The sequence below is a fragment of the Homarus americanus genome, unplaced genomic scaffold (assembly GCF_018991925.1).
Source record: "Homarus americanus isolate GMGI-L3 unplaced genomic scaffold, GMGI_Hamer_2.0 scaffold15945, whole genome shotgun sequence".
NCBI lineage: Eukaryota > Metazoa > Arthropoda > Malacostraca > Decapoda > Nephropidae > Homarus > Homarus americanus.
In genome coordinates this window covers 171,297-190,387 of record NW_024725940.1, presented here as the reverse complement: position 1 = coordinate 190,387, position 19,091 = coordinate 171,297, and the positions used below count along the sequence as shown (strand labels likewise).

At 48.4% G+C, this 19,091-nt stretch overlaps 1 protein-coding gene across 1 annotated transcript in view; it reads right to left on the bottom strand.

The window, feature by feature from the left end:
• Window positions 1-390: 390 nt before the first annotated feature.
• The window catches only part of LOC121865317 (mucin-3A-like), a 73,193-nt gene continuing 54,492 nt past the window's right edge, over window positions 391-19,091 (bottom strand). Inside the window, exon 2 of the mRNA XM_042364657.1 lies at window positions 391-1,999. Within this exon, the coding sequence (XP_042220591.1) occupies window positions 391-1,999 (1,609 nt within the window). The remainder of the gene's footprint in view (window positions 2,000-19,091) is intronic.

The following is a 19,091-nucleotide window of genomic DNA, read 5'->3' as shown; positions in this document are numbered from 1 at the left end:
GAGGCAGTTTACAGATCACACGGCAGGGCGCCGCCTACAACAATATCACAATTAACAGAGTCTCCCCCGTCGACACGCTGGGGAGGGGTGAGGGAAAGACGGGGTGAGGGGTGAAGGGAGAAGAGACGGGAGGGAAAGACGGGAAGAGTGAAGAAGGGAGTGAAAGATGGGGAGAGGGGAGAGGGAAGAGGAGGAATGGGTGTAGGGAGAAGAGAGGGGAGAGAGAAGAGGGGAGTGAAAGATGGGGAGAGGGGAGAAGAGGGATGAGTGTAGGGAGAAGAGAGGGGAGAGAGAAGAGGGGAGATGGGTGAAGGGAGAGGGGAGAGGGGAGAGATGGGCAGTAGAGTTAAGACATGGTGTGTGTACTGTACAGTGACTGGGATAAAGTGACTAATAAAGAGGAGGTTGTGATTGAGGTTGAGATGTGACGGAGGTTGGGATGTGACGGAGGTTGAGATGATGAGGTGAGATGTGACGGAGGTTGTGATGTGACGGAGGCTGTATGTGACGGAGGTTGAGATGTGACGGGGTTGAGTGACGGAGGTTGAGATGGGAGGTTGTGATGTGACGGAGGTTGAGATGACGAGGTGGATGACGGAGTTGTGATGGGTGTGTGACAGAGGTTGAGGGGAGGTTGTGATGTGATGGAGGTTGAGATGTGACGGAGGTTGTGATGTGACGGAGGTTGAGATGTGACGGAGGTTGTGATGTGACGGAGGTTGTGATGTGACGGAGGTTGAGATGTGACGGAGGTTGTGATGTGACGGAGGTTGAGATGACGGAGGTTGAGATGTGACGGAGGTTGTGATGTGACGGAGGTTGATATGTGACGGAGGTTGAGATGTGACGGAGGTTGTGATGTGACGGAGGTTGGATGTGACGGAGGTTGAGATGTGACGGAGGTTGTGATGACGGAGGTTGAGATGTGACGGAGGTTGAGATGTGACGGAGGTTGTGATGACGGAGGTTGTGATGTGACGGAGGTTGAGATGTGACGGAGGTTGTGATGACGGAGGTTGGGTGACGGAGGTTGTGATGACGGAGGTTGTGTGGACGGAGGTTGAGATGTGACGGAGGTTGTGATGTGACGGAGGTTGAGATGTGATGGAGGTTGAGATGACGGAGGTTGTGATGTGACGGAGGTTGTGATGTGACGGAGGTTGAGATGTGACGGAGGTTGTGATGTGACGGAGGTTGAGATGTGACGGAGGTTGTGATGTGACGGAGGTTGTGATGTGACGGGGGTTGAGATGTGACGGAGGTTGAGATGTGACGGAGGTTGAGATGTGACGGAGGGTTGTGATGTGACAGAGAGGTTGAGATGTGACGGAGGTTGAGATGTGACGGAGGTTGAGATATGTGTGGAGGTTGAGATGTGACGGAGGTTGAGATGTGACGGAGGTTGAGATGTGACGGAGGTTGAGATGGACAGAGTTGAGATGTGACAGGTTGTGTGATGTGACGGAGGTTGTGATGTGACGGGTTGAGATATGACGGAGGTTGTGGTGTGACGGAGGTTGTGTGGTGTGACGAGGTTGTGGGTGTGACGGAGGTTGTGATGTGACGGAGGTTGTGATGTGACGGAGGTTGTGATGTGACGGAGGTTGAGATGTGACGGAGGTTGTGGTGTGACGGAGTTGTGTGTGACGGATTGTGTGTGACGGAGGTTGAGATGTGACGGAGGTTGTGTGTGACGAGGTTGTGATGGACGGAGGTTGTATGTGACGGAGGTTGTGATGTGACGGAGGTTGTGATGGACGGAGGTTGTGATGTGACGGAGGTTGTGGTGTGACGGAGGTTGAGATGTGACGGAGGTTGTGGTGTGACGGAGGTTGTGATGTGACGGAGTTGTGATGTGACGGAGGTTGAGATGACGGAGGTTGAGATGTGACGGAGTTGAGATGTGACAGGTTGTGATGTGACGGAGTTGAGATGTGACGGGTTGTGATGTGACGGAGGTTGTGATGTGACGGAGGTTGTGATGTGACGGAGAGACGCCCTGTAGAATCGATTTAGTTTACGAATCTTAATAGTCTAAGTTGAATGATCTTTTCCATTCTCTTGTTTCCGTTCCATTTCCTCTTCTCTGTTCCTTCTCTTCTTCCTCCTCCTCCTCCCTTTCCTCTTCTGTCCCACCCACCCTCACTGCGCCCTCTTCCCTCCACCAATTTCTTCCCTAAACTTCCTAAAACTCCCTTATATTTTTTCCCTAAACTCCCCTACTTCTTCCAACTCCCCTACTTTCCCACAAATCTCTCCCCCTCCCTCCCCCACACGCCCCACAGGTCCGCGCGCCTGCAGTGACCCGGGACGAATGGTCATTAGTAAGAATAACGCCGACAGCAACAGGAAGAAAGTGTAATAAATGAAAATTGAGATGGAAGGAAGGAGAGAGAGAAATCGACTCCCTTTCCAATATAAAAATATTCTCTTAGTGTTTAAGTTATTCACTCAGACAATTAATAAGTAATTAGCTGATCAATCAATCACCGAATCACTCAATCAGTTAATTGGCTAATCATCCGAATCGATAAATAGATATATGACTTTATCTTATCGTTATCATCAATCACCCACAACATTTATAATCACCACCATCAGAAGACTGGCCAATCATCTTCAAATATCACAAATCACCATCAGAAGACTGGCCAATCAGCAGTTCTAATAACACGCACCAAGCCATTACTACTGGGTCATCAATTAAAGACATCAATGATAATTTACATCAACTTTCACTAATATAGAAATCACAGGTACTGAGTGTCTGTCTGTCTGTCTGTCTGTCTCTCTGTCTGTGGCTGTCTGTATGTATATATATGTGTGTCTGTCTGTCTGTCTGTCTGTTTATGTGTCTGTCTGTCTTCTGCTGTCTGTTTATGTGTCTGTCTGTCTGTCTGTCTGTCTGCCAACAAAATCATCAAGCAAACCCAACTTTTCACACACACACACACACACACACACACACACAACACACACACACACACACACACACACACACACACACACACCTACCTTAATCATCTAATCACCTAATTAATTAATAACACCCTCTATAACTATGACACAACACAATCATCAATCAATTATCTAATTATACCCCCCACCCCACCCCACCCCCAACCCCACATAAATAAAGACATTGAAATAAAAATATATAATTACAGTAACAATACAGCATAACATAACGTCTCTCCCTGGGTGTATTAATTACTGTAATGTATTCTTGGTTACATAGAAATTACATATATGTACATTGCCTGTGGTCTTCCCTTAGTACAGTACATGTAAACTAATGCGTAATGTTATGTATTACGGTCTAATTACGTGAATATATAATTACTCTGTTATTAATTAGGGTTATAGTGTGTGTGTGTGTGTGTGTGTGTGTGTGTGTGTGTGTGTTCGTGTAATTGTTTTAAGTAATAGTAATAATGGAAATTTCATGTTTATATTTGGGAATTGTTATATCTTACATACATACATACATACATACATACATACATACATACATACATACATACATACATACACACACATACATACATACATACATACATACATACATACATACATACATACATACATACACATACTGGACCTCATACTCCAGAGTGTATGTATACTTCTCGTCCTCAACATCACCTAATCATCACTCAACATAATTTTACAATCTTCTAATCAAATTAATCTTTCCCCTCCCTCCATCCCCCTCCCCCCTCCCCTCCCCCCCCCTCCCTCCATCCCCCTCCACCCCCCCTCCCTCCATCCCCCTCCACCCCCTCCCCTCCACCCCCCTCCTTCCTTCCCTCCCCTCCAGAGCCATACCTACAATGTGTACCTGGAATCACAGCCTCGTAATTACAGGTGTACCACAGTATTGTAATTAACAGGGTCATACCTTGTCATTATGTGTATGTATGTTATGATTTACACCTTGGTAGTTTTATGTTTTTAATCTATGTGTGTTTTGATCTCTCTCTCTCTCTCTCTCTCTCTCTCTCTCTCTCTCTCTCTCTCAAATTCTCGTTCACCTAGAGAGAGAGAGAGAGAGAGAGACTTAAGTTGAAATTATTCAACCATTCCAACTTAGCATAAAAACATATGGTTACATACATACATACATACATACATACATACATACATACATACATACATACATACATACATACATACATACATACATACATACATAGAGACAGCGGATATAGAGTGTGTAATGAGATAGTGGTGTTGAGGGGTGAACACAGGTGGCTGGGAGGAGGAGGAGGAGGAGGAGGAGGAAGAAGAGAGGACAGAGGAAGGAGGAGGAGAAGAGTAGGAGGAGGTGGTGACGAAGTGGGTGTAGATGGTGTCAGTTTACACCAGTACACTGACATTTGTTTATGCCACCAGCGATAATATGCTCCCCTACCACCACTACCACCATTAACACTACTACCACTACTACCATTAACAGTACTACCACTACTACCAGTACCACCCACTACCATTAACAGTACTACCACTACTACCAGTACCACCACTACTACTACCAGTTCTACCACTACTACCAGTACTACCACTACTACCAGTACTACCACTACCACCAGTACCACCAGTACCACCACTATTACCAGTACCACCACTACTACCACTATCACCATGAACAGTACTACACTACTACCAGTACTACCACTACCACTACCATGACTACCACTACCATTACCACTACCATGAGTACCACTACTACCACTACGACCACCACTACCATAGGTACCACTACTACCACCACTACTACCAACTCCAAACTCCAAACCTCAAAAATAGTCTCCTAAGTCCTCAGCTCCCCCCTTCTCTCCTAGCATCACACACACACACACACACACACACACACACCGTTTAAGATGACCTAACATGACCTTGGAGGCGTTTAAGATGACCTAACATGACCTTGGAGGCGTATAAGATGACCTAACATGACCTTGGAGGCGTATAAGATGACCTAACATGACCTTGGATGCGTTTAAGATGACCTAACATGACCCTGGGCGTATAAGATGACCTAATATAACCCGCGAGGCGTATAAGTTGACCTAATATAACCCTTGAGACGTAACATGACCTAATATAACCCCTGAGGCGTGTAAGTTGACCTAATATAACCCTTGAGACGTGTAAGTTGACCTAATATAACCCTTGAGACGTGTAAGTTGACCTGACTCGACATGACCACCTTTGGGGACGCCGCTACGCATGTGCAGGCCACGTGCTCTTTGTTTACACTCTCTACCGGGCTGGAACCACCACCACCACCACCACCACCCTCTGAAGACCTGGATCATCCCCCTCTCTCTCTCTCTCTCTCTCTCTCTCTCTCTCTCTCTCTCTCTTCATTTCTTCCATCTTTCACTTTCTTTCTTTTCTTCTTTCTTGCATTTTCTTTCGTTCCTTCTTTTTTACTTTTCTCTGCCTGTCGGTCCCTTTTTTTGGCTTGTCTCATTCTCCCTCTTTTCACACACACACACACACACACACACACACACACACACACACACACACACACACACACACACACACACACACACACACACTCTAATCAATGCACATAATACACATGATCATATGAGAAATACAAAGGCAGATAAACATAGCATATCTATTACTTATCTATCTACCTGTCTATCTATCTATCTATCAGTCAGTCAGTCAGTCAGTCAGTCAATCGACCTATCTATCTCTATACACCCCACACACACCGAGGATGTTGTTGTGTTCTTATATCTGGTTGCTAGGAGACGGGGAGGCAGGCGGTAGGAGGCATCAGCTGATCCCCGCCACCGTACACGTGTCGTTAGTGGTGAATCTTGTAAGACTCCTGACCCTCACCCTCTCCCCCTACTGGGTTTCACTTTAAACTACAACATCAATTATGGCTTCGATATTATTCTGTAACTTGGTTGTAATTCGATGCATTTTCTTAGTTACAGGAAGGAGGAAAAAATACCCCAAAAATGTCATACGAAGCTTTTGAAGAATCCGAGATAATTGACCTTAATGATAATTCCGTGTTTAGGTGGAAGGTAAGCTGAGCCTGTGTCAGTGTGAGGACCTGGGGCTTTGTCTTACTGTTCGTGGTGTTCCTGTTATGTATATGTGGACAGTTGTTTATAAAGTCCCTTGATGTTTGTGTTTATAGAATCCTTGATGTTTTTACTTACAGAATCTCTTTACGTTTTCGTTCATAAAATACCTTGATGTTTATAGAGTCCCTTGATGTGTGTGTGTAGACAGTGAAAACCGTTAAGACTGACAAGTGCCTAGATATGACGGTCCTGATCCAACTTCAGACCACCACACACTATTTCACGGTGTCCGGCCTCAAAGCCATGCATTTATCCCTCCTTCCATCATCCGTCCTTCATAATGCGTCACTCCTTGATCCTGTTAACACCAAAGAGATAATACTTCCCTACCGAAAATAAGAACATACGGCTCAAGTAACGTCATGACATATTTAGGGGTTATATAAACAGCTTATTGGAGCGAAAGTCAATTCAAATGACTAACTATACACGCGATGCATAAATAGTTTCCCAAAGGTGTTATTACGATACATAACTCCTGTATAAAAAAAAAATATAAGTACTCTAGACTATATAAGTGTTTTAGTACAGCATATAAAGTAAGATAAAACTTAATAATTCAAATAGGTAAATATGATTATTCTATTTGTGAAAGACTCAAAACCTGGACTAAATGTTGCTTCCTTTAGTCACTTGGGTCCCAGGAAAGTACAACCAATCCACGTACAGAAGTTTCATCGGAATCCACCAATGACAGATAGACCTACACACTGACAACACGATTACAATACCCTCTCTTCGACCTTTGGATTCCATATCGCCCAACTTTTATTATTTTACACTTTATATATATGTTATGTATATTATATTTCTGTCGTTTTGGTCGTAGTGGTAAGGCTAGAGACACAAATAACGTACATATCGTGTGTGTATGTGTGTGTGTGTGTGTGTGTGTGTGTGTGTGTGTGTGTGTGTGTGTGTGTGTTATAATACTCATATAAACATAACTCCTATATTTTGTTGAGCAGTAATACACCTGCTAGTATATATATAAGTACATTGTCGTGTATAATGTATAAACTGACCGCCGACATTAAGTCAAAACACACCTGTACACACCTGTAAAACTCTGACGACAGCCAGGTGCGTGTGTGACCCAGAACAAAACATAGAGCGCTGTTACATACGGGTTATATTTCCTGAACGTTAAAATGACAGACTAACGTGGTGAATTTTTAAAGTGAAAGCAGTAGTGGTGCGTGGCATAACATTATATATAACCAGAATTTCCCAGGTGTTGTCATACCTTGATTATAATTATATAACACTACATTTATGACCAAAACTTTTACATTTATGGTACGTAATAAAAATAATAAAATAATAATAATAATGATAATAATAATAATAATAATAATAATAATAATAATAATAATAATAATAATGGAGATAGACCTAAGAATCGTCATAGAAGAATACTGTATATGTATATTAAATGACTTGTAATAACACACACACACACACACACACACACACACACACACACACACCATCAGCCCGTAACAGTATACTTGGGTGTCAGTGTACCGTCACCTGAGAGTATACCTGTTGGTTGTACCGTCACCCTCAGTATACCTGTTGTCAGTGTACCATCCCAGCACCGTACAGAAGGTCCTCAGGGAGGTTCCCATCAGCGTAGCGGAGGCGGTACACGTGGCAGAGTCCTCCCCGCCAGCGATACGCCTCTGACATGTCGGGCGCGCACACACACAAGGGGGGGGCCACAACACAGACAGCCTGGCCATCCGTGACTCATCCATCCCCCAACTCCCATTCTCCGAAGTATGGAGTATCCGTACCTCACTCCCTCCCCTCCTCTGTCCTAATCCTTTCCTCCCCAATTCCTTTCGAAGATGAGGAGGCATTCCAGGGTTCCCATTCTTCTTCCCAGCCCACATCCTGCGTAGATGGGAGTTTATCATGTTCGCCCATCTCACTCATCCCATCTCTCCCTAAATGCCGTAGATGGTAAATCGATCCTTTAAATCCTCAAGGAACTCCACTACGTCTACAGGCTTTTACAAAAACTTAACATCAAAATCATCCAGATCCTACGATTCTCATTCCCTCGCTCCCCCTCAAAAAATCCAATCCTTGAAGATACGTAAATTTAAAACTCCTTCCGATATCCTCTGAACGATAGATCCTTATGGGTAACATCCTATGCATTTCAAGTTCAAAAGATCTCTAAAGGAATTTGATCTTACGAGTCCTTTGATTACATAAACACCCAAGTTTAGGATCCTATAAATATCCTTCGAGTCACAAGATCCATCCCTATGTAACATCCTACGTCATCCTGATATTAATGTCCTTATTTCAGGTCTACAGGTCCCAGGTCTCTCCAGGTCCCAGGTCTACAGGTCTCAGTTGGGTGAGGGATGGAAGAGGAGTGAGGGAGTGAGAGGGGAGTGAGGGAGGAGAGAGGGAGGAGGAGGAGTGAGAGGAGGAGTGAGGGGGTAGGAGGGAGTGAGGGGGTGGAGAGAGGGAGGAGGGAGTGGAGGAGGAGAGGGAGTGAGAGAGTGAGGGGGGGTGAGAGGTGAGAGGAGAGGGAGGAGAGGGGGGAGAGAGGGGAGGAGGGGAGGGAGAGAGGGGAGTGAGGGGAGTGAGAGGAGGTGAGGGGTGAGAGAGGAGTGAGGGGAGGAGAGAGGGAGGAGGGGTGAGGAGGAGGAGAGAGGGAGGGAGGGGGGGTGGAGAGAGGGAGGAGGGGGGTGGAGAGAGAGTGAGGGAGTGGAGAGAGGGAGTGAGGGGTGAGAGAGGAGGAGGGGGGGTGAGAGAGGAGTGAGGGGGGGTGAGAGAGGAGTGAGGGAGGAGAGAGGAGTGAGGGGAGGGAGAGAGGGGAGGGAGGGGGGGGTGAGAGAGGAGGAGGGAGGAGAGGAGTGAGGGGAGTGAGAGAGGAGAGTGAGGGGTGAGAGAGAGGAGTGAGGGGGTGAGGAGAGGAGAGAGGGAGGAGAGAGGAGGAGGGGAGGAGAGAGGGTGAGGGGAGTGGAGAGAGGAGGAGGGGTGAGAGAGGGAGTGAGGGGGTGGGAGGAGAGGGGAGGAGGGGAGGGAGAGAGGGAGGAGGGGAGGAGAGAGGGAGGAGGGGGGAGAGGGAGGGAGGGGTGAGAGAGGAGAGGGGGGTGAGAGAGGAGTGAGGGGAGTGAGAGAGGAGGGAGGGAGTGGAGAGAGGGTGAGGGGGTGAGAGAGGAGGAGGGGAGTGAGAGAGGATGAGGGGGTGAGAGAGGAGGAGGGGAGGAGAGAGGGAGGAGGGGGGGTGAGAGAGGAGGAGGGGTGAGAGGAGGAGGGGAGAGAGGAGGGAGGGGTGAGAGAGGAGGAGAGGAAGGGAGAGAGGAGGAGAGGGTGAGAGAGGAGGAGAGGAGGAGTGAGGGGGTGAGAGGGGAGGGAGGGGAGTGAGAGAGGGAGGAGGGGGGTGAGAGAGAGAGGGGAGGAGAGAGTGAGAGAGGTGAGGGAGTGGGGTGGAGAGAGGAGTGAGGGGAGGGAGAGAGGGAGGGAGGGGGTGAGAGAGGAGGGAGGGAGAGAGGAGGGGAGGGGGGGAGGGGAGAGGGAGTGAGGGGAGGAGAGGGGAGTGAGGGGGGTGAGAGAGGGAGTGAGGGGGTGAGAGAGGAGTGAGGGGGTGGGAGAGGAGGGAGGAGGGGGTGAGAGAGGAGGGAGGTGAGAGAGGAGTGAGGGGGGTGAGAGAGAGGGAGGAGGGAGTGAGAGAGGAGGAGGGGGGTGAGAGAGGAGGAGGGGTGAGAGAGGAGGAGGGGGGTGAGAGAGGAGTGAGGGGTGAGAGAGGGGAGGGAGAGGGTGGGGAGAGAGGAGGGAGAGAGGGGAGGAGGGGGGTGAGAGAGAGTGAGGGGGAGAGAGGAGTGAGGGGAGGAGAGAGGGGAGGGGTGAGAGGGAGGAGAGGGGTGGAGAGAGGAGTGAGGGGGGTGAGAGAGGAGGAGGGGGGGTGAGAGGAGGAGGAGGGGGTGAGAAGAGTGGGAGGGGCTGGTTGAGGAACATTACACCACTACTGAGACAACCTCCCAGATAACTTCACCAGGGGTGACTCATTTCTCCCCCTCCTCCCTCCCTCCCTCCTCCTCCTCCCTCCTCCTCCTCCCGTAGACATAACTGTGACGTCATCCTATGTCATCTCAAGGGTAGAACGTCATTGATCAACATTGAAACTTCTTCACCATCACTATCACCATCACTATCATCATCACTATCACCACTATCATTATAACCTTGATGGTGATAACTATCATCATCATCATCATCATCACTATCACTACCATCACTATCATCATCACTATCATCACCATCCCTACCATCACCACCACCATTACCACTTTGAAATTTATATTACAAATCACAGCAGTACCTCACCTCCCTCCCTCTCCCTTCCACTTCTCCCTCCTCCTTCTCACTTACTCCTCTCTTCCCTTATCCCCAAGTCTTTCATTGAGGCACTTCTCTCTCCATTTCTTCCTATCCCCCATCCACTAACCCCCCGTACCCTCCTCTCCTCCATTCACCCTCTATCCTTCCCTTTCTTCCTTCCTTCCCTATCTACTCCATTCCACCTCCGCCCTCATTCAACACCTCACCCCTCATCTGACCCACACCACACCACACCATCCACCCACCCACACCATTCCTCGCTGCACACCCTCTTACTCCATTATTCTCATCCACATCCTCTTCATTCTACCCACCCATACCACCCACTACCATCTTCACTCCACTCCACCCACACCCACACCCACACCCACCCAGGGACTCAACCATCACCTTCCACTACAGGCGACCATTCATCAGAGGAGGTAACAGGCCTCGGGGATGGGGGAGAGAAAGGAAGGGAGGTGGAGGGGGTGGAAGAGGGGAGGGGGAGGTGGGGAGGGGAGGGGAGATGGGAGGGGGAGATAGGAAGGGGGGGCGGCACTGGTTTGTTTTCTTATGTCCTTCTAACATTTCATTGCTTGTAGTTGGTGGTAACTACTTGTACCGCCATTGTAAACACACACACACACACACACACACACACACACACACACACACACACACAGTAACCCCAAGTGACTCCTTATTTGTAATTTATTGAGTGGTATGTGGCACTAAGAGTAAAGGGAGGAAGGATTTACGGTATAATTTATCAACTTAAGGGGATTTCAGGAAGTTAAAGAAATGAGAAGGGGATTTATTGAATATTTTCCCAACTAAGGGGATTTTTAGGATTTATTGAGATATTTGTCACCTAAAGAAATGTAAGAATTTTCGAAGGTGTTTTGATCTGAGAAAGAGTCTGTTGGAGAGAGAGAGAGAGAGAGAGAGAGAGAGAGAGAGAGAGAGAGAGGAGAGAGAGAGAGAGATAACACTAAGAGCTATTTCCTATTTAGAAACACCAGTCATTAACACCTGTGAGGAAACCAACTGCTGATTCACTTCACCAACCGATGACTGACTTCACCAACAGCTGATTGACTATACCAACCGATGACTGACTTCACCAACCGATGACTGACTTCACCAACCGACGACTGACTTCACCAACCGATGACTGACTTCACCAACAGCTGACTGACTTCACCAACAGCTGATCGCACAAACACCTGTATACTCTCAACACACACACACACACACTGCAGAAGCGAGGGACCAATAGCGCTGCTCTACCATTGGTCAATAATGTGTGAGTATCGACCTCCTCCTCGCTCCTGATTGGTGGATATTATTGTTATGATTAAACAGCTGATGTGAAGGGCTATAGTATATAAGATATATTTCGAGGGCAAGACTGTGATATAAATAGTTTAATCCTAGTTCTGTCTGTCTGTCTGTCTGTCTGTCTGTCTGTTTACCTTTCTGTCTCTCTGTCTGCCTGTCTGTCTGTCTGTTTACCTTTCTGTCTGTCTGTCTGTCTGTCTGTCTGTCTGTCTGTTCGTCTGTCTGTCTGCCTCTCTATAAATATAAGCGTATGTCGATGTATGTATGTATGTATGTATGTATGTATGTATATGTATGTATATGTATGTATGTATATAGTGATTACGCACATACATACATACTGTACATACATAAGGAAAGGTAGATACTGTAAAGTTTAACTGAAAGGAAGAGAGGAGAGAGAGAGAGAGAGAGAGAGAGAGAGAGAGAGAGAGAGAGAGAGAGAGAGAGAGAGAGAGAGAGAGAGAGAGAGAGAGTAGAATCTAATCCAAACCCCCAATACTGTAATATAATTTCATCAATAATACAGTAGTGGTCCAGTGTAACGGACGGTCCTCTGTACCGGCGGGGTGCGCCTCATAATTAAGCAGGCGTGGGGGAGGCGTGGGGGAGGCGGGGGGAGGCGTGGGGGAGGAGGCGCGTGAGTGGGTCTTTCATTATTATATAACTGAACGGTCACGTGACCTCCTGAGTTATGTACCAGCTGAGCCACCTTATACCTGCATCCCTACCTGTACCTGTAACCTGCACCTGGACCTGCACCTGTAACCTGTACCTGGACCTGCACCTGTAACCTGCACCTGTACCTGTAACTACACCTGGACCTACAATTGTATCAGCACCAACACCTATTTCATATACTTACACCTACGATGTCTACACCTGTACCAGTTACCTGTACGTGGGGTGTATAATACTACTACTACTATTCTACTACTACTACTACTACTACTACTACTACTACCTGGTCACACACAGCCCTGGGAGGTTAAGGTCATCCCCTGAACAAGATGACGGGAGATAATGGCGACGAGGACTCACTCGAGCCTTCTGGGAGAGTCTCAGCTCACACAAGACGGTCCCATGGTGTAAAAATCCTTCAAGGGGTCCTGGCGAAGAGCTGTGAGTTGATACGATGCTGTTTTGGTGTGTGTGTGTGTGTGTGTGTGTGTGTGTGTGTGTGTGTGTGTGTGTGTGTGTGTGTGTGTGTGTGTGTGTGTGTGTGTGTGTGTGTGTTCATAAGTGTTCCAGAGAGAGCCTTGTATTTGTAAGCTAGATACTGAGACACACACAGAAAGAGAGGTGAGAGAGGAGAGAGAGGAGAGAGAGAGAGAGAGAGAGAGAGAGAGAGAGAGAGAGAGAGAGAGAGAGGAGAGAGAGAGGAGGAGAGAGAGAGAGAGAGAGAGAGAGAGGCAGGTGGTGATGGGGGAAGCAGATAGCAGTAATCCCGGGCCAGCAGAGATAAACAGACTGTATTAGCGGGGGAGGCCCAGGTGCGCCGGCCCGCCTACCTGCCCTTACCTGGCCTGGCCCTCAGACGTTCCACCTGATAATGAACCTTAATAGATGCTGATTCAGATTCGGACTCAAGAGATGAAGTTAGCACGAAGTCGGATTCAGTTTCGGTTTCGGATTGGGTTAGGTTCGGATTCGGATTGTTTTATATATTTTTTAGTGGGATTTATATTTATGTCAGGAAGTTTATTAAGACATAGAGAGTAAAAATATTAAGTTAAACAATATTTACAAAACAGAACATTCCCCCCCCCCAAAAAAAAAAAACGGACACATTTAGCTTAAGACATTATTTTCCTTCCGTCAGTGTGTGTGTGTGTGTTTGTGTGTATGTGTGTGTGTGTGTGTGTGTGTGTGTGTGTGTGTGTTGGGAGTGAATCTGTGTGGTTATGTGGGTAAACGATGGGCGGCTGTGTGGGTTAGCAGGAGGCTAATTAGGTGGATAGTACGTGTACCTGTAGGTAAAGTGCGTGGTGTGGGTTCTAATGGGCGTTTGGTGTGGATGAGTGATGTGGACGTGAGTGTAGATGGGTGATGTGGGTAGTACGGGCGTGGGTATGGGTGTGAATGGATGGTGTGGGAGGGTGGGTGATTTGGGCAGATGGGTGGTGTGAGTGGTGTGGGTAGTGTTGGACAGGTGGGTGGTGTGGGCGGGTGGCTAGTGTGAGTAGTTTTGGACAGGTGGGATGGTGTGGGTGGGTGGGTGGGTGGGTGGTATGGGTGGGTGGTGTGGGTGGGTGGGTGGGTGGGTGGGTGGTGTGGCGTGGGTGGAGGGGTGGGTGGGTGGGTGTGGGTGGGTGGGTGTGGGTGGTGGTATGGATGGTGTGGGCAGGTGGGTGTAATGGGTGGTGTGGATGGGTGGGGTGGGTGGGGTGGGTGGGTGGCGCCATGGTCGTCTCAGCCGTGACACATGACGCCTAATGTTTGTAAACAGTTCTTTTATCTGCCCGCCGCAGCCTCAGTGCGTCACCCGTCACACCCCCGTCACATCCCAGCCTAGTGCGTCACCCGTCACACCCCTGTCACATTCCCAGCCTAGTGCGTCACCCGTCCCACCCCGTCACCCACCAGCCTAGTGCGTCACCGCGTCATCCCCAGCCTAGTGCGTCACCCGTCACACCCTGTCACACCCCAGCCCTAGTGCGTCACCCGTCACCCCTGTCACATCCCACAGCCTAATGCGTCACCCGTCACCCGTACATCCCCAGCCCTAGTGCGTCACCCGTCACACCCCTCACATCCAGCCCTAATCACCCGTCACACCCACGTCACATCCACCAGCCCTGCGTCACCCGTCACACCCACGTCATCCACCAGCCCTAGGTCTCCGTCACACAATACCAGAAGTTTTATTGTAACAAACCAAACCAAACAAAACCCAAACCAATGAATAGACCAAACCAAACCAAACAAAGAGCAAACCAAAACAAAACAAAACAAACCAAAGAAAGACCAAACCAAACAAAACCAAACAAGACCAAACCAAACCAAACCAAGCCAAACCAAACCAAAACCAAGAACCAAACCAAACCAAACAAGCAAAACCAAACCAAACTAAACCAAACTAAAACTAAAGAAAAACTAAACCAAAACAAACCAAACCAAACCAAACCAAACCAAAACCAAGCCAAACCAAACCAAACCAAACCAAACCAAACCAAACCAAAATAAACTAAACAAACAAACTAAACCAAACTAAACCAAACCAAACAAAACAAACCAAACCAAACCAAACCAAACCAAACCAAACCAAACCCAACCTAACATAACCAAACCACATCACAAAAGTAGAGTTATTTAAGATACAGTTCGACAGGTGTAAATGATGACTGAATTACCTGAGTGTGACAGTAATTACAGGTGATTCACATAACAAGCAGGTGACCCCAAGGAAACAAAAACACGGTAACTCTCTCTCTCTCTAACCATCTATCTATCCAACCATCTATCCATCTATCTATCCAACCAACCATCTATCTATCTATCCATCTATCTATCTATCTATCTATCCCTCTATCTATCCAACATCTATCCATCTATCTATCCAACCAACCATCTATCTATCTATCTAATCTATCTATCTATCTATCTATCTATCCATCCATCTATCCATCTATCTATGCCGCTTCCAATACCCACCCGAGTGTCACCTCCCCAACACCTTCCTCAGGACTCCCCAAGTGACTGGCTAATCCTTCAATCCTTAGGGACGCTTTCCCCCCCCTCCTCCCCCTTCTCTTCCCCCTTGTTCTCCTACTCCCCCTTCTCTTCCCCCCTCTCTTTTTTCCCCCTCCTCTTTTCCCCCTCTCTCTTCCCTTTGTATGTCTCCCTGCTTCTTTGGTCCTCTACCTCCTTCTCCTCCTCCCCTCATTCCCCCTCTCTTCTCCTCTTCTTTTTCTTCTTCTTCCTCCTCTTCCTCTTCCTCATTTACCTCCCTCTTCCCGTCTTCTTCCTCCTCCTCTTTCCTCGCTCTCATTCCCTTCTACTCGTCTTCCCCCTCTTACCCTTACTTAATTCTTCCTATCTCTCATACCACTTCTCATTCCTCTTCTTCCCTCATTCTTCTCCACCTTCTCTTTCTCCCCTCACACCTCCCTTCACCGGCCACTTTCTTACTTCACCTCTCCTTCCTCTCTTTTCCCATTCTCTTCCTCTCTCTTCCCCCTTTCTTCTCCTCTCTTTTCCCCCTCTCCTTATCTCCCTCCTCTTCTTCTCATATCTCTCTTCTCTCTCTCTCCCTTTCTCTTTTCTTTTCTTTTAGACGTTCTTCTCTTCTCTCCTTTTATCAGCCCCAGAGAGAGAGAGAGAGAGAGAGAGAGAGAGAGAGAGAGAGAGTAGAGGCAAACAATCCCTAAGCGACCTTAAAGAAAGACGGTGGACAGACATTCCCAGAGAGATAAGACAGATAGATAGTCAAGAGACAGTTAATCCTCACGTGAGACGGTAAAGAGACCATCCCTGAGAGAATGGACAGAGAGACAGTCAATTATCACGAAATTTGACCGAAACTGTAAAGAGACAGACAGTTCCCACGAGAGACCTGACAGAGAGACAGTGAGGAGACAATCCCCGGGAGATCAGACAGAAGGCGCGGCTGCCCTTTGAGCTACGACCTACAGAAGGACGCCGGCGGAGGGAGCGGAAGGTGGAGAGGAGGCGGAGAAGGTGGGTGGAGGGGGCGGAAAGGTGAGGTGAAGGGAGGAAGGTGGGTGGAGGGGGCGGAAGGAGTGGGTGGAGGGGGCGAAGGTGGGTGGAGGGGGGCGGAAGGTGGGTGGAGAGGGGGCGGAAGGTGAGTGGAGGGGCAGAAGGTGGGTGGAGGGCCCGGAAGGTGGGTGGAGGGAGCGGAAGGTGGGTGGAGGGAGGGCGGAAGGTGGGTGGAGGGCGGAAGGTGGAGGGCAGGAAGGTGGTGGAGAGGGCGGAAGGTGGGTGGAGGGGCGGAAAGGTGGGTGGAGGGGGCCGGAAGGTGGGTGGAGGGAGTGCGGAAGGTGGAGTGGAGGGCAGAGGAAAAGGGGCAAGAGGGGCGGAAGAGGTAGATGCTTTGAGTTTGTTTTCATTTCTCAGAATTTTATTTATTTTTGGGTTAAACAACAACAACAACAACAACACACACACACACACACACACACACACACACACACACACACACACACACACACACACACACACACGTCCCTGGTGGTGGTGAGTGACAGCCGTCGAGGGTGAGGTCCACCACCGTCACCCGGCCCTCACTTGAGCACGTCACTCACTCGAGCATGTCCATCGTCGACCCTTCAAGGTGGATCTGGTCCTTGTAGTGTTAACCCTGACACCTTGACCACCATGTAAACACGACCACCTTCTGCTGCTACTACTACTACTATGACTACTACTACTACTACTACTACTACTGCTAGTGCTAATAGCAGTAGACTATTTCTACTCTGGTGCTGCTATTAATACTATTATTATTACTACTATTTCTACGACTGGTACTACTACTACTATTACTACTACTAGACGCCTGTGGAAGGATATGAACCAGGAATCAACTAGCCAGCACTCGAGGAACAGCAAGAACCAGACCTCGAGGAGCTACTCCATGTGGAGTTCAAGCAGGACCTTACTCAAGTGTTACTTAGCCAGCCTTATCACGAGACCTCCCACCTCACCCTCCCATTGGCACTTGCTCAACTGGTGTGTGGCACTGGTGGTGTTTCTCAGCGTGTGTGTGTGTGTGTGTGCACTGGTGGAGTTTCAGTGTGTGTGTGTGTGTGTGTGTGTGTGTGTGTGTGGGGGGGAGGGGGTACTGGTGGTGTTTCTGTGTGTGTGTGGTACTGGTGGAGTTTTCTGGTGTGTGTGTGTGTGTGTGGGGGGGCTACTGGTGTGCTTTCAGTGTGTGTGTGGCACTGGTGGAGTTTCTCAGTGTGTGTGTGTGTGTGTGTGGGGGGCACTGGTGGTGTTTTCAGTGTGTGTGTGGTACTGGTGGAGCTTTCAGTGTGTGTGTGTGTGTGTGTGTGTGTGTGTGTGTGTGGCATTGGTGGTGTTTCAGTGTGTGTGTGGGCACTGGTGGTGTTTCTCAGTGTGTGTGTGTGTGTGTGTGTGTGTGTGTGTGTGTGGCATTGGTGGTGTTTTTCAGTGTGTGTGTGTACTGGTGGTAAGCTTTCAGTGTGTGTGTGTGGCATGGTGGTGTTTTCAGTGTGTGTGTGTGGCACTGGTGGTGTTTCTCAGTGTGTGTGGCACTGGTGGTGTTTCAGTGTGTGTGTGGCACTGGTGGTGTTTCAGTGTGTGTGTGGTACTGGTGGTGTTTTTAATGTGAGTGGTATTGGTGGTGTTTTCAATAGTGTATGGTGACACACACACACACACACACACACACACAGGATCATGTGAGAGGAGTGAGTGAGGGGGGGAGGGGGCGGCTGTAGACTGGTGTCAAGGACGTTTCTTGGAAGGAGGAGGAGGGAGGAAGGGCAGTAAGAGAGATTTTAAAGAGGGAAACAAGGAGGAAGCAAGGAAAGGAGGAAGAATGGAGGGAGTGAGGGAGAATGGAGGGAAACAAGGAGAGGGAGAGACAGGGGAGAGAGAGGGAGTGAAACGGGGGAGGAGGAGAGGGATTGGAGGGAAGGAAACAGGAGATAAGGAAGGAGGGAGGATGGGGGGGAGGAGGGAGGGGAGGGAGGGAGGGAGGGGGAAGGAGGAGGAAGGACGGAGGGAAGGGGGTATTAAGAGGCAGCGGGAGGGCAATGGAAGCCAGAGACGTACAAGTCATGGAGGTGGCACTAAAATATTGTGTTATGGTGCCTGGAGTGGTGCCACACAGGGCCACTACTGTCCCCGTCTGAGGCACTCTCCTGAGAAGTGTGGGCGGCGGTGTTGTGTGGGCGGTGATGTAGTTGCTGTTTGGGCGGTGCTGTGTGGGCGGTGCTGTGTGGGCGGTGCTGTGTGGGCGGTGTTATATAGGTGGAGTTAGTGTAAGTAGTATAAAGCTAGTTCGTCGTGCATCCCATATTCATTTCTGTATACAATAGCATAAATTCCTACAGGTTAAAACAGACGCCCTATCACCTGGGTACACCGGTAATTGAGGCCAATCACAGGTATATCTATACATTAAAGCTTCCAGACACAGCAGTACAGGTAACATAGGTAAACTCAGGTAATTACAATTGTATCTATAACCTTTATTTAATATAATCTATAACTTGTCTAATGTATAACTATTGTATATTTTCTCTATCACTAAGGTTTAGGAAAATAAAGACATGATGTAGGCGGTAT